Consider the following 16,598-nt stretch of genomic DNA (forward strand, 5'->3'; position numbering starts at 1 on the left):
CATACCTGGTGGGTAAGAACAGACTTAGGACAGCCCTGGCAGCCAGACTGTTCACATAATTTTTATGAGCTCCTTAATTCAGCTCAGCTCAGTCAGGACACCGCTGGGTGGGCTACTATTAAATGTGAGGGCATCAGGAGGACAGCAGGACAGGCTGTTGGGAAAATGGCCTCCATGAGGCCAACAGCAAATCTCACCCACCTCCACCTCCCAGCCTGCAGCTCAGGAAGATTTATGGTGCTGCACAGATGGGTCATTCTTGAGATAAAGGTCATAGATCTTGCAACTCACAGGCCCCCTCAATCAGTGCTTCAGGAAAACTTCCACAGCTGATAAATGAGCTGTCACTTAGGCCTCAGCAACAGGCTTCTAAAGGTCTCCATTGCTTAGGATTTCTCATTTATCCTCCAAGAAGGACATCCACCCTTGATACCAAATATAGCAAGGACGATGGCTGAAGCGGGGCCCTAAGAGGAAGGCTTCCCTGTGTGGCCCTGTCCTGCCTTGGACCTCCACTCAGTAGCAGTTGCCAAGTGGACAGGGAGCATCATTAGTGCTTACAGACAAGGAGCCCCACATACAATCAATGTCCAGCCAAAATAATCTGCAGGGAAGATGCTAGAGCAGGTGTCCTCAAACTTTTTAAACAGGGGGCCAGTTCACTGTCCCCCAGACCATTGGAGGCCTGGACTATAGTTTTTAAAAAAAACTATGAACAAATTCCTATGCACACTGCACAGATCTTATTTTGAAGTAAAAAAACAAAACGAGAACAAATACAATCACACCGCTTGGACCCCTGTGCTAGAGGATAGACCAACAGGGTGTGAACTTTTGGATCCAACTCTGAGCTGACTGAGACTGGTGGAGAGGAAGCCACCTGCATTCAAAGACAGGAGGCTAACAGGAGTTTTGAAGTGGCCAACACTGCTGGCTGCTTACCCAAAGTCCACTCTCCCCCTCTTTGTCCCAAGGCAAACTCTTGAGTTTGTTTGGAGCAGCCACAGGCTAAACACATTCATCTGCCCCAACTCACGTGCAGCTGGGGCACTGCAAGAACACTATGTGGGACTCCACCAGGACTTCTGGGAAGGTTTTGCCTTCCTATTCAATCCTCCTACCTTCCTTCCCCTCCCCCCAATAGGATTCTTTATTTGTCATTATAAAAGCCTGAATTTTAGACAGATTCCTGGACTGGTGGTTCACATCCATCAGCTCGTTCAACTTTATCACCCGTCTCATCCCCAGTAGCCTTTCCAGAACTGCTACCTTCACCATGAAGCTCCATGAGTTTTCTCCCAATTCAAACTTGGGCTTCTTCAGCATTTTTACTTTTCTAATGAAGACATCGTGGAGAGGATAAATTGGCACACCTTTTCTATGTCTTCCCAGTGCTTTCTGGAATCAATTTATTGACAACTTCTTTTAAGTCATTTGCCTGAACCTCTCTGGTCATGATTTCCATCATTTCCTTCCAGATTTGGAGAACCTGTTGGTGCTGGGCATGAGAGGTCTTCCGTATCTGATTGTTGCATTTTTTAGTACAGCCAACACAGAATAGACGTAGCAAATAACCATCAGTAGTCTTAACATCAACATGAGCTTCAATCATAGTCTGCCACTGTTTAACCATAGAACACATTTTGTCACAGGTAAGATCCGTGCCATGGAAGTTAGTCAGGCAGTTTTTGCCCTGAACATCTTCAGCAATCAGCTTGAATTTTCTAAATGCAACTTTATCACTCTGAAGATCAGCAAGACTCACTTCAAACACATGACCTTTAAAGCCATCAGATGCAATTTTGGTTCCTTAACTAGTGTTTTTCCAATATTTCTTATATTGAATGTAGCAGGTGTCTTCACATCATACCAATCTTCCTTAGAAAATGGATCAATCACTTTTTTCTTGGCTTCCTTTTGGCCGCCTTTCGTAAGGTGCTTATTCTAGCCGACTGTTATGGTGGTGCTCAATGAGCCAAAAGGCCCTTCACCTCCTTTTAATGCCTGTTGTGCAGATGTGGAAATAGCTAGGGAGCAGCTATCTTGCAACATGCTAAGATGGAAGGGCAGAAGGACTTGAGACACGGAGGCACAGTGGAATTGCTGTGCCAGCCCTGGAATGCCAACCTCTGGCCTTGTGGCTATGGAAGCAAAGTAACCAATCCTCTGGTTAAGCCACTGCAGTCATTTTACTATCACAACACTGACTGATAGTGTCCAAGCTTGGGGAATTTGAATGAGCCTCAGTTTCCCCTTCTTTATGAAGGGAATGACTAGTAAGTCACCCACAACGTGGAGTGTTTGGCATGTGTCACCCACTGAATTGGGAAAGCAACTGTTGTACACAGGAGGTAGAGACACAGTGCACAGTAATACATACCTGCCTTGGTTACCCCACAGGACTTCTATGAGAACAAGATGAGACCACAGTAGAAAGTCCCTTGTAAGGTAACAGGTTACACATGTGCTTACTGAGGCCCACACTCCCTGGGGTAAACAGTAGAAGCCATGAAAGAGGCCCTACTCCGAGGGCAGGAAGTTAACTCATGAGACTCAGGCTCCCCAACCCTCTCAGAGGGAAGGTGGGAACAAAAAGGGATTTCAACACAATTGTGCTAAGTAGAGAGAAGCCAAGAGGCTGCGGGGTAAAACCAGGCCCTGCCTCATGGTTTCCCTTGGGGCATCCTCCAGAAATGAAATCCTAGGTGTATCTCTCGGCCCAGACAAGACCCTGGGATCCCTTTCCTTGCGTGCCTCCTCTCCACACACACACCCACCCCCTTGGGGCTGTGTGCAGTCAGGACAACTCCAGTGCGAAACTCCTGCACAGTCAGACGGGGCTGCCCTCTATATTTTAAGGCCTTCTCATCACCTCCTCACAAGCTCACAAAACTGTGTGGAACCCATATTTTACAGATCAGGGCACTGACTCTGGAGGATGGCTCAAATCACATAAGCACCTTTCTCAGGCTTGAGTTCTGTCACCAGTCTTCCAATGCCAGTACACCACCCTCAATATGTCTGAGTAAGGTGACCTGTGGTAGGGTGCTTTTTAAACTTCCTGGTGATTCAAACAAGAGTCAGGGCTGAGATCCACTGGGCTCAGCGAAAGTATACATGAAGGTATGAACTTCCCAAATGGTAGGTAGGATGGGTGCAGGACTTGAGTTGCTTTTCCCAAGGATCTTAGTGGATTACATATAACCTTTCCTTGAGGAAGCAAGGTAGTCAGTTACCTGTTACCAGATGTGGTGAAGATGGAGACAGGGAAGAGTCATTGTTTCTCACTGTACTACGATTTATAAGGCTAAGTTTCATTCTAACCTCTCAAGCCCTTGCACCACTGTTTCAAACACGTGCTTCTGGACTTCCCCAGCACTGCGTGCATCTGCCCAGAGGCACACCTTGGGCTATATATGCACCTTCACGGGACCCATACTGGGTCACTTCTCAGGATATACCCCAACAGAGAACCTTTACCATCTATCTTTGCAGCATGCCCTTCATAATTACTGGTGGTCTCACGGAGGAGAAAAAAATTCAACTCTACCAGAATCCCATTCTCCTGGCTCTGCCTCAGGCACTAATAGACAGCTCAGGAGCTGCCTGTGGGCTAGGGAGAGGGGGCCCATGTAAACTACCCCCTAACAGCAGCCAGCTGCCTCTCCACAGCCCCAGGCTCCCTCTAGGCCCCAGTCTTCCCGCAGGCAAACAGGCAAACGAAGGGGCTGCATTTGACAATGTCTAAAATCCCAGTCACATGCGCCTTCCTGTGGGCACTGACCCTGGAGCAGCAGGAGGACCTGCATGGGTAGAAAGGGATGGACCGGGGGATGCGGACTACCCAGTGAAAATCACACAAAGCTGGCAGAAACAAAAGATGTTTTTATTTAAATAAAACAGCTGGTTAGGGTCAAATGATCCTATTTGTAAACTTTAGGAAACTAAGTTGGTAGAAAAACTACCAAAGATGATATTACTCTGGATCTCTTCTGGAATGAGGAGAAACCAGGCCAGCAGAATACAGAGGGGAAGGGAGAACTAGATAAGATGAAGTCTTGATTAGCCATCAGTCCCTCACCAGGCCCTCTCAGAGGCAAGACATGGCCCATAGCACGTGGCTACAGAGGGGTTTCTGAGCAATGTCCTCCCTGCCCAGCTTGAAGGCCAAATAGTGGCAACCTCCTATTTCCAGAATGCACCCATAGAGTATTGCCCTCTGGGATTTGGGAATGACACATCAGCAAGCAGCCTCAGTAAGAGGGGGACTGCGTCTATCCACAGAGGTCTGTTCATTAACCTGTCATGTGAAATAGGCAAAGTATCATGTGGTCATCTGCCTCCACCAGGTGTTGGATGATTAACTGGAATTAAAGTGCTCAGCACAGGGCCTGGCACACAGCAAATGTGCAATAAATGATAGCTGCTATGGTTATTGAAACGACTGTGGCCTGAGCCCTCTTCTCAGGATGATGCTCAAACCCAATCATGGGTCACAAGAGCCAGTGGGTTCTATCTACCCTGTTTCTCCGAAAATAAGACAGTGTCTTATTTTAAGGTGTGCTCCCAAAGATGCGCTAGGTCTTATTTTCAGGGGACGTCTTATCATTCCTGTAAGTAGGTCTTATTTTCAGAGAATGTCTTATTTTCGGAGAAACAGGGTAGGTGTGTTCCACTGCTCACTTACAACTCATCTTCAGATGAATGGACTCACTTCTCTGGTCCTTCTCCATCCCAGGTGCACAAACACGCACCTGCTTGCCCAGAGAGCTGTAGTGAGGCTCAAAGAGGCCAGACTTCATCCTTCTGAGCAGGCTTTAACTGCTCTACAAATGCAAAAGGTAAGCAGCTCCAGCCTCCCACTCCCCATTCACTGGCAAGGGGTGGGAGAACAGAGTTGCAGTGAAGGCCAGTCTGGGGGAGAGGGGTGAGGAAGGGAAGGGGCTACCACTCAGGCCCTGTTCACACACCTTTCTGCCTTCTTCCGTCTATTCTTCCTGAATGCCAACAGTGCTAGGTATCCGGCATGCAGAATAAATCAAGAAGGCTGTGTCTTCTTGGAGCTCAAAATTTAGTTTCCCACATATGGGGAGGAATCTAGTCAAGAGGTTCTATTTGTTCCTTGGGTCTCTCCAGTTTAAAGATGAGCCTGACCCTTCTGTGCTGTCCCTCTGTCACCTGGTACAGAACAAAGCCACTGACATTCTGCAGGGGCCTGGGACCTCCCAGTTTATTAACCAGAGCAGGAGCTTAGGTCCCTATGCAGGAGGCTTTGAGAAGTCACAGCTGAGCCAAGTATCTGGTCCCACTTCATAAGACGATCACTTGCCACATGGTGATGCCAGCTTAGCCAGCCATTTACCCTCCAAATCTGATACCCAGAAGTTCCCAGTGATTACCTGGCAGTTGCTCACACTACTTGACACCTACAGGGCTATCCTATAGGGGGCTTCACTGAAGAAGGTCATTGTGGGTCTGACATTGTGCTGGGGCCAGGTCACAGAGACCAAAGGAACCCATACCTTGTACAACAGATCTTAAAAAGAAAAACTTTTAAATCCAAAGATTCCCAGAGGAATAAGTCTGTCCTTTTCATGTCTGAAATACATTGGAAAGGGTGGACTATAGAAATGAAATACTGAGAAAAGTTTGCACAGTTCAACTTTTATTAAAATTAAAGGATGGGAAACTAGAACAGGATTCCTGTTAAAATAATACATTTGAGAAAATGTTCCTTCAGCTATCACTGTAACTGATCAAGCATGTGACAACTGTTCCTTTACAAGATGTACAGTCCCTAACATCCATGCATAAAACACCAGATCAAAGACCTTACCTGTGCAAAAGGGACTGGTGTCACGATCAAGTCTGACTGCCTATGACAACCACAGGGACAGAGTATCCACACAGACATACACATTCAATGTCTTGAGTTTTCTTTCAAAGCAAGTATTTTACACATCATATAAAAATTAAACAGGAAGTTCAGCAAGGATCCTTTATTGCCACGGAAAAGGGGGAAAGATAATTTATAATCTCATAACCAAAGGCAAAAACATAGCACTAGGGCAATTTGTTTCTGCAAATGCCACAGTCCCCAGCATTCCTGACATGGCTGATGCTGTATCCATGAGTCACTGAGTCCCATCACAAAAGTTGCACAGGGGCTATGAGGTTGTGATTATCCACTATGGAAGAAGTCTCTTCCATTCCCAAATGTCGGAAGTGCTACCAGCTCTCCTGCTTGGTCAGTAGATACACAGCACAGCTAACATGAGGGGGGTAGGACTCGAAATAGTGCAAACACTGAAAAAAAAAAAAAAATACATTCCAACCTCCTTGCTTCTCCAGGCAAATAGAGCCTTAAAAACTCTAGCTAACTAGAATATGAATTTGCTTAACCTCCCAACTTGATCCAGCTAGGTGCAAATGGGGAGCATGGAGGCAATTTAAATGGCACCTGTCCCAACAATAATAAAAATAAAGATTAAAAAAAAATATATGAGGCTAATGGCTGATACACAAAACAGAGCCTGGAGTGCAGATGCCTCTTAAGAAACAAGTTCTAAGTGCAGCATGAGCATTTGCAAAGCACACGCTTAACACATTCCTAATGAGGATCATGAGGATTGATCCAGCTTAAAAAGTTCAGACACAAGATGCTTCCAAAAGGGATGTCATCTACCACTAGCAAAGGCCTCAAGCTATTGGAAGCTTCCGAAGAGGGGGATAGAAGAGAATGAGGAGTGGTCTACTGGACCTAGAAAATTCTAGGACTCTATGCTAGTGGGCAGGCCTTTCCCTGGGGCTTCTTCATGCCACAGTGTGCAAAGGCTTAGCACCAGCCAGGAGATGGGCCAACCCAGCCTCTCCCCTGCAGAAAGCAGACTCAAAAAATATAGAGAGACAAGTAGTATGGATGGGTAAGCACTGAGTCAAGCAATTCGAGAAACAAGAAACACCAGTGACTGTGTTTTTAAATTCAGCAGTCTCCTTTGCATATAGTATAAAAAAGAAGACTCATCTACTTGGAGCTACTAAAAATCTACCTTTGGAGGATGAGAAACAAAGGAAAGAGAGCTATAGGCGTGAACTATGTTAGAGAATGAATGACACATAGAACATAGCATTTCATTATCATGGACAATAAAAAGCAATTCAAATACCTTGAAAAGTTATCTTACAAAAATATCTACATTAAAATTTTAGCCTAAAAGCTATAGTTTCAATTTTATAAAAAGGCAACCTTTGAAAGGCTCTGGCTCAGAAATATACAAACATTACATAACAGATATCAAAGTAAGACAGCTCAAAAAGCTTCTTGGGGGATATTGCAACTGGCTTGTCATGAAATAGAATTAAGTATTTTTATTGCATAGCAGAAAATGAGGTCACTTCATTTGCATAATACTGCAACTTTTTAGATTGAGAGATGCCATTGGGTACTTATGAGAAATAACTCTGGAATTCAGAATCTGACTTCTATGTTGTCCAAATCAGTATCCAAGTGGCGTTTAAGCTGCTTCTAACCTTGGGCCTCAATTCCATTTCACTACTGCAATCAGATTACAGATATGCCACCAGCAAAGCTGCATTCCCAAGCAATAGTGGCTACCCGATGGGGGCAGGAGGAGGTTTCACCTACTAGGTGACCAGCACAAAAGTGAAAATAAGCCTGGTGTGTCTACTGAGGAGAGAGAATCGTACCTAGTGAAGAGACAACAGTTTTGGGATGGCATCTGTGGGCAACTAGAGCAGATTGGCTTTGGTGATGACATACCAGTGTTCTAGTCCCCCTGAGAAAGGACACGTGAGGATGAAATGAACATGGCCTCAGCAGCACCACCAGCAGAGGCAGCGCTTCCTAGGAAGGAGATACGAGGTGGAACCAATAGCAAAAGTCCAAAAGCAGAAAACATGGCTGGCTAGCTTTCAGGAGAGGGAGCCTTTCTGGGAAGATGATGCATAAAAAATAGTCTCCCCCACATAAGCATGGAAGTCCAGCTCCCTAGTGGTGAGGGCGGGCAAGAGACTTGACCAACATCACAAATACCTGAAATTGAGAGCTTGTGTGAACAGCATACATGGGTCCCAAATCCAATTTCATCCCACCTCACATACCCCCAAACAAGTCTCAAAACTTCATCTGAGAGAGAGAAAGGATATTTGGAACAAAAATCTTATTCCATCAACTTCCAACCCAGAGCAGGGCGGAACTCTGAAAGCACAGTCACCCCCACTGCCAAGAGGGATGGGAGCATGTAACTAAAGCCACGCCTTCATTCCTCTGGAGACATTTCTTCCAGGTCCACCAAAACTGTATATTTTAGCCTTTTCCAAAAGTTTCTAAAAATTCTGGGTGCCTTTTTGCTCTTCAGATGTCTTATTAAAGTAACATCTGCTTAACATTGAAAAGAGAAGTTTTGTCTTCAGGAAAGTTGCATGTTTAGTACATAATATTTATATAGTAAATACACAAGATGGCCAACCAACTGGGGAGATTCCAAGGTTTCTAACTGCAGGGATTAGGGGTGCCGATCTCCTGCAGTATCTGCTCAGAAGTATCCCAGGTGTATCTAGAGTCCAATATCAGGGTTTATGAAGCTCTTTGGCTTCCCCTGGGTAGACTTTGACATCAGGAAAATTAAACCCCCAGCCGCCAAGTTTTGAGACTGTTCTCCAGACATAAGACTTCCTTTCCTATGCTGGAAATTCCAACATAAGCAATTTGCTAGTTTAGGAGCATTATAGCTTTAAGGTTCTTTTTTTTTTTTTAATCAAATGACTCCATGCACCCTCAAATACCTACCCCTTGGTACTTGAAGTTCTATCATTAATAATTTTTGCCTGTGAGTTAGCAGAGCTCTCATCAAGCTCTTCTTCTAAAATACAAGTACCTCTTGGGAGAGATTTCAAATCTAGGTCCCCTGCCATCTCCTAAGCCACAGGGAAAGTGGGGATCCTGAGGACTGGGAGAGGGTATAGACCCTGGAAGGGGGGGAAACACATAAAAAGGAACACAAGGACATCAGACGGACTTGACCAACATCACAAAGTGCCAAGGGCCAGTCCCAGCCAGTGTATTCCTTTAAAGGCATCCGCGTCCATCTGAATCATATACAATCCCATCCAACAGAGGGATAAACCTATCTTTGGGTTTGGAGGGAGGGTGACCTTTTATTTATCCTCCAAACCAGAACACTCTTAAAAGGAAAATGGGGCACTGTGAATAATTAGGACCGAATAACACTTATGAGCAGGGACTGTCTTGTCTTGGGAAAACTTGGAAGTTGGATCCTTCTCTGAGACCATATGGGCAGGGACTTGAATCCTTACCACTTTAGGTTTTTTTCTTGTGTATTTTTTTTCCAGTGTGTTACCTAGGGCTTTCCTGTTTTCCCAGCTAAAAAGACACAAAATCTCCCAAACCTGGAATCCATGACATCAGAAAGCAGTGGCCCAGGCCTGAAGACCAGGCAGTTCTCATCTGCTTCCTGGAGGAGAGCCCAGGGAAGAACAGCCAGCCGAGGAGCACAGGGAACCCTCTGTCCCCTAGTCCAGGACATGGACAGCATAGTGGAGCTTCAGGAAGGTCCCAGCTCTTCTGCAAAGTTACAGTAGTCAAGTCATATGAGCAGGCCTGGGTAAATAAACTGCTCTTCTCATCAGTTATTTCTGGACATTCTCAGACCGTCTAGCTGGACCTTCAGAAGACAGCAGCTTTAGTAGTTGCAGGGTCCCCATGAGACAAATCCAGAAGAGATGTGTTTGTGATTTGATTTTTAGCATAGTGAAAGAATCAGTAGTAAAGAAATCCAGTGGACTGTCACATGCTTCACCCTGAACGTAGTGAAACATGTTCTACACACACACATCACACACACACACACACACACACACACACAAGTGCACACACACCATGTTCCGGGTTCTCTGTTGTCCCTATAGAAACACCAAAAACAGCCCAAAGCTGCTGCTTGGAGTTATCAAGAACTCCACTGCTCAGGCTAGAGTGCCTCAGAGGAGCAGAAGGGTGGGTCACCAGCAGTCACCCATGTCCACACTGTGACAGATGATACCATTCTGCCAAGTCAGAGGAGAGTGGCTCTCGTACCACCTCAGACCTCCCAGGTGAGGTGAATCCAGCCACGGAGGCCCCACTGTTCTGAGTCACAGGCAGTACCTGCTCCTTCCTCCACCTCCTGGCCATGGGTGTTTGGGTCATAAGGACTTGTGAATCACAGCAACACCTACAAGGAAAGGGGGAGAAAGTTATCATCTTAGCCTGTGCAGAGTCATTCAGAGTGCCACCCAATGAGTTCACAAATCTAAGACCTCTCAAGTCATTGCCAAGAGAAATGGGTACAATTTTTATCCAAATATTGAAGAGTCTGTGGACTTGGGTTGCTCAAAACAGATCATTTCCCCTTCTAATAGCCAAGTCCTGGCAAGATATTTGAACCTACAAGTACAGTCCCTCAACCATCACAGCTTAGTGGTCTCATCTCACGTGCTCAGACTCACTGTAATGGCTCTCACCTGCAGCACCCAGCTCAACAATGCTCAGCCACCCTCCCTGGAAGCCCAGAGGCAGCTACACAGCTCTAAATTTGTATCACTTCAAGAGAAGTGATCAATGATTTACATCTACTTTTATAAGACACTGAAACAAAGTGGAAAGAATAGTATTCTGACTTCATGGAAGAAAGAAAAGTTGAATTCCAATTCAAGCTCTGCTACCAGTCAACCTGCACTGTGGCCTTAGGCAAAGTCATTGACTTCTTAAGCTCAGCTCTCATACCATTTAATGTCCTCTGACTGAGGGACCCTTCCAGTGCTAAATTCTCTACTTAGATAAACACATCAAGTATATATGTACGTGTCACTTACTGTTTTAGTCAAGTTGAATTGTGCTTAGCACCTAATTTTGCAAATGCATGTATGACGCAAAATCTCAGTGATGGACTTAGGCTGTGTGACAGATACTATCGAAAGGATGTTTTAGTCAACTGAATCAACATCCTTTCTACCTGCTGTCTTCCACCACATACACCGTACAAGCTCAGGTTCCCAGACTACCTTGCAGTTAGAGTCCCACATGACCCTGGCCATGAGACTATAAATGCAGGTTTGCCAGTGCTGCAATGACGGCTTTGTCCTTGTCCTGACTAAAAGGCTCAAGCAAGGCCCAAGAGGCAGCATCCACTATTGCTAAAGCTGGAAGAACAGAAAAGAAAGGAGAAGCCTAAACCCCCAAGCCAATCTTGGACTTTCTTTCTACCTGAGACAAATACGTTCTCTTCCTTACTTAAGCAAGTATCTGTCAGGTTTTTCTGGTATCTGTTGCTGAACAAAATCCTAATTTGCAGGGTGCCTACCGGAGTCTTATTTTAACATAGTCTTACAACTATAAAATGTTTGGTTAAAGACACAACTGAGAGAACATTGCTAAAAGGAAGCCCAATTTACTCCATTCGAGGGATTCTGATAAGACATCTATTTCCTGTTAATTCCTAGATAAAGGTACCGACAGAGGTTGGAGGCGCCTGAGTCCAGACCAGAAGTGCTGCCCAACCTTGATAACATCTCACCTGTATCTCAGGCATCTCTTTCACAAGGTAGTTAAAAAAAAAAAAAGCGAGCCCCTATGTTGCTTTTTTATAGAAACTTTCTCTTTTGATTATAAAAATAACGTATTCTCATTATGGAAAATTTAGAAAATGCAAAAGAACCCAAAGAAAAATTCTTTAATCCCTCCATGCAAAGAGAACCACCATTATCCTTCTGGAATACTTTCTGGCTTCTAATAATAATCACAATTATATAAAACCAGTGTATGGTGCCCCATGATCGCATTAATGTATACAGCTATGATTTAATAAAAAGAAAATAATAATAATAATCACAATCATTTACTGTATGTTGTTCAGTCTCAGGCAGGTGTTGTGCTAAGCTCTTTATATTACTGAATTTCATTTTCACAACGGCCATAAGAGGCTCTAATTTTATTCTCATTTTACAAATGAGACAACAGAGGTTCAGTCAGATAGAATACCTGGCCCAGAGTCCCAGGTTTGTGACAGAGCTGGGATTCAGATTCATATCTGACTCCAATATCCATTTCTAGAAGTAGTAACTATTCAACATACACCCCATGAAAGGACCATATGTCACATAGTACATACAACTTTGCATCCTCTTTTTTCAACCCAATAGTTTGTTGTAAACATTTTCTTAGGACATTTAAAATACATCTACTATATAAATATTTCATAGATTATTTCCCTCATGTCAGATGCTAAGTAATTTTAGTTTTTTGCTATTATAAGCAATGCTCTGATAAATACCTTTGTCCATAAATCCTTGCATTTGGAGCATTTCCTTAGATTTTTAAGATAATAGACTCAGTCAACACATCTGAACCCAAAATTGCACATTTGCTCATCTCCTTCCCACCTGCTCCTTGAGTAGAAAGGGACATGAAATATTCAGTACGTGTATGTACAAAATTCTTAATGCTCACACTTACTTTTCCCCTCTCACAAAGGCACACGTGGAACCAAGGACAGATTCTTCACATGCCTCACTGCCTCGTCCTAGAAGATGCCCTGGTCTTTCCTACAGCTTCAAAAAAGAGATGACCGTTCTGGTCTTCATAATAAACTATGAGAAAAGAATCACCCCACAAGCAAAATGCTTCTAAAATCTTTTATATTTATACAAGAAAAAACGTGACAGATGAAAAGAGAAAACCTAAAGAAGGGAAAAAGTAAAAGAAGTTCATTGCAATCGAAGTCTTACATTGAGAGAAATTGATACAACCCCCTGTGAGCCTGCACAGCACAATCTTCCTTCACACTATAAAACCCAAACAAGATGGAATGACTGACCTTTCTAATGAGAAATAGGAATAAGAAGAAACCACTGAAGATGTAGTGTGGATTAAATGAGATAATGATTGTAAAACCTTTAGGATAATGCCTGCCATGTTGGTGTGTGCTCAGTAAATGAATGTTAACTCTAACTATTCCGGTTTCTGAAAAACCAGCTACAAGGAGCTGGGTGAGCTATATCATGGATCTATATTTGCTGGCCTTAGAACCCTCCACTCTGATGCCACCCCTGCTCCTGCACCTCACCAAACCCCTCACATGTACTCCCCAAGAAGAAGACATACACCAGCCTCACACCTTACTCCTCCCTGCACTGCTCCTGAGCTGGGATAGAACAAGGGGCAAGGGCTTAGAAGTCACCTGAGTTTGAATTCTGCTGTGTAGCCTTCAGCAGGTTACTTAAACTCTCCAAACCTCAGTTTCATCATAAATAGTTCTATTCAGCCTGAGAGTTGTTGAAAAGATGAGCATGAATGCCTATACTACACCTACCACATTGCCCCATGGCAGAGAAGGGGGCACCCAGCAAAGGACAGCTATTCATGTGACTGTGACCCACCCACAAAGTTTACTCAAGCCCCGTTCCCTGACTCTGCCAGTTCCCTCTGGTCAGTCATCTGGTACAGCCTACCTAGTGCATGTCATTTAGAACTCATATGTATATAATCTTGTATTTCTCTGTTTTGGTGTAGGCAGGTCTAATCTTTTTTTTTTGGCAGGGGTTGGGTTTGAACCCACCACCTCTCGCATATGGGGCCAGTGTCCTACTCCTTTGAGCCACAAGTGCTGCCCAGCAGGTCTAATCTTTTTACTCAATTTCTGAACATCAAGAACTATTTGTTATGCCACCTAGGAGTCTGGAATAAAATAAACCAGGAATGGCAATGAAATTCTAAAATCTCTTGTGACAACCTTGATCAGTTGGAAATGGTTCCCTCAAACACAGCATTAAGAATTCTGAGGTTACACATTCAGGTTAATGGGTGAACTATCAGTACCTGTTGTGGGCACAGAATGAAGGAATGGTAGCCATGTGACAATTATCTGTCATTTGTGGAGGCCCTCAGTCCCAGGTTAAGCAAGCTCATGTCCCGTTATCCCACCCATCACCCTAGCTCACCCCTGTGCCCCCAGTGTTGGAGGCCTCTGGGGGGGCAGGGATGGGACACACCTGCATAGCTCCGCCCTGTGCTCATGTTGGTTGGAAGTAGTGTCCATTTGTCGGTGATGGGATTGTAGTACTCCACCGAAGCCAAGTTGCAAGATCCATCATCCCCTCCAACCACATACAGGAGCCCATTCACTGCACACACCCCTGGAAATCAAACAGAAACTTTAGGAGACATTACAGCAGGAGCACTGAGAGATCAGAACTGACAAGACACGAATCTGGACAGCCCTGGAGCCTATTTTCTCCCTTTATGGTAGCACGACAAAGATTTAGCACCATAAGTCTGAGTTTGCTCGATGGAAGAACAAACTGATAGTAGTCACCAGGCTCTGTCTTTCCAGCCTTGAAAGGTGGGCTAAGCCAATACTTTCCTACAATGAAGAAGCATAAAGCAAGGTCAGAACAGGGCACAATTCATAGCTTAATAGGAAAGTCATGCTTCAGGAAATATGAACTTAAATACAGTACAGTATGTCATTCGTACAGGAAGGAATAGGGGAGGGGAGAGAAAGGAGAGACAGAAAGTGCAATGAAAGCAACAAAGGAAATGGTTCCACCAGAGAATCAATTAAGGGTCTGGCTCTCCCTGCAAGAAAGAAGATTGGTTTCAGGTTGAAACTGAGTAGTTCTCCTAGCCAGGCACTGGCAGAGAAAAGATAAAACCAAGTGCCATTGACTGACCCATCTCCACACAGCCCTGTGTTTAGCTACCTAACAAAGCCATCAGGCAGGGATCAGTGATGGCAACCAGAGCACTTGTCTGGGTCTATGCCCATCTGTGTGCAGTAGAACTCATCACCCTTCACCAGGGAAGAAGTGACCACTCTGCGGCGAAGTCGGGGAAGCTCTGCCTGGCTTTGTGGGTCCTAATTTCTCCCCCTCTCCTTAATCCAGAGTCTACTCGGCAAACAAACTCTCGCTATTCAGTATACAACAAGCTCAGCGCCAGACCCTGGGAGTCTCTCCCCTCTTCCATTAGTTTAGAGCTAGTGTCATCAAGGAGAAAAGGCCCACAACCTCAAAGGAGGGCCTGGAGGAGTCGTCTCACCTGCATTGCGCCGGCACATGTTCATGTCGGCCACTTGCTTCCAGGCGTTTGTCCCAGGGTCGTAAACCTCAACACTCTTCCTCACCAAAGGCCCATCATGCCCACCTGTGGCATACAGCTGTCCATTGAGCACTCCAACTCCTGAAATGCAGAGCATAATGTCCCAGCCTGAGGCTGGCTATGGTAACCAGGAACCAGAGGACCTGGCATCCAGTCAGCTATCACCAGCAGAGTGACCTGGGAAGTACCATTGTGTCTCCCCAAACCTCAGTGTCCTCATCGGTAAAATGAATATAATAACATCCCACCAGCCTCCTCAGAATACTGGCAAATCAAAAACTTCAAAAAAATAAAGCAAACATGACCCCATTTATATTTAAAAATATATATATATATGTATATACACACATATATACACAGATATGTACGTGTACATAGTGGAGGGGCTTCACAGGCAAAAGGAAAAAAGACATCCATCCAAACATTAAAAGTAGCTATTTCTGATGGAAAACTACATTTGTTTTCCTTCTTGCCTATCCATACTGCCGAGCTTTCCTACAGTGTTATATTACTTGTATTACTCAGCCTTGTATTAGTTCAATAAAAAGAGTTAAAATGGGGCGGTGCCTGTGGCTCAAAGGAATAGGGCACCAGCCTCATATACCGGAGGTGGTGGGTTCAAACCCAGCCCTGGCCAAAAACTGCAAAAAAAAGTTAAAATGGAAACTAACAATACAGCTGATGTGCTGAGATCATTGTTGGGGAGACCCTCCTGCTGATCTTGTAAGCGGGAGCTGTTCTTTCTGCCCACTTCTCTCCTCCTTGACTGTAGAAGTTGTAGAGAGCCTTAGATCACTCATAGTGTTGATCAGCCTGAGCAAAGTGCTAGCATTGTATTATTTACAAATTCTAGTATAATCTTGTAAAATCTTTTTATGCAAATCAAAGAGATAACATCCATAAAGAAGGAAGATGGCACAGCACCATAAAGAGCAAGTGACCTGGTATCTAGGACACCTGGGTTCTGACCTGCCTTTAACTCTCCCACAGGGAGGCCCTTCCCCTTTCTGGGCCTCAGTTTTTCCATTTGTTTTTTTTTTTTTTTTTTGGCCGGGGCTGGGTTTCAACCTGCCACCTCTGGCATATGGGACCGGTGCCCTACTCCTTGAGCCACAGGCGCCACCCGTCAGTTTTCCCATTTGTAAAGGGAGAAAGTTGGACTAGGTCAGTAGTTCTCATGGACCATGGACTATACCATTCCATGGCCAGGCTGTGTTTCAATTAGCTAGGAGCTTTTTTTTTTTTTTTTTAGATGGAGTCTCACTCTATTGCCCAGGATAGAGAGGATAGAGCATCATGGCCTCAGCCTAGCTCACTGCAACCTCAAACTCCAGGTTCCTGCCTCAGCCTCCCAAGTAGCTGGGACTATAGGCATCCACCAACAGGCTGGTTAAAGAGATGGGGTCTCACTTTTGCTCAGATTGGT

At 44.7% G+C, this 16,598-nt stretch overlaps 1 protein-coding gene and 1 pseudogene across 7 annotated transcripts in view; both read right to left on the reverse strand.

Moving 5' to 3' along the window:
• Positions 1-1,177: 1,177 nt before the first annotated feature.
• Positions 1,178-2,052, reverse strand: LOC128568513 (40S ribosomal protein S3a-like; annotated as a pseudogene).
• A 3,600-nt stretch (positions 2,053-5,652) lies between these two features.
• The window catches only part of KLHL3 (kelch like family member 3), a 127,180-nt gene continuing 116,234 nt past the window's right edge, over positions 5,653-16,598 (reverse strand). For 5 of the 7 annotated variants that reach the window (XM_053567117.1, XM_053567122.1, XM_053567120.1 and 2 more), the window contains 4 exons: positions 15,113-15,253; positions 14,065-14,208; positions 12,348-12,462; positions 5,653-10,250 (listed from right to left, as the gene is read on the reverse strand). In XM_053567117.1, the coding sequence (XP_053423092.1) occupies positions 12,383-12,462; positions 14,065-14,208; positions 15,113-15,253 (365 nt within the window). In that variant the 3' untranslated portion in view covers positions 5,653-10,250; positions 12,348-12,382. Of the gene's footprint in view, positions 10,251-12,347; positions 12,463-12,493; positions 12,754-14,064; positions 14,209-15,112; positions 15,254-16,598 lie in introns of those variants that run through there. The other 2 variants (XM_053567119.1, XM_053567118.1) reach the window with 2 other exon arrangements.

This window comes from Nycticebus coucang, chromosome 17 (genome assembly GCF_027406575.1).
Source record: "Nycticebus coucang isolate mNycCou1 chromosome 17, mNycCou1.pri, whole genome shotgun sequence".
NCBI lineage: Eukaryota > Metazoa > Chordata > Mammalia > Primates > Lorisidae > Nycticebus > Nycticebus coucang.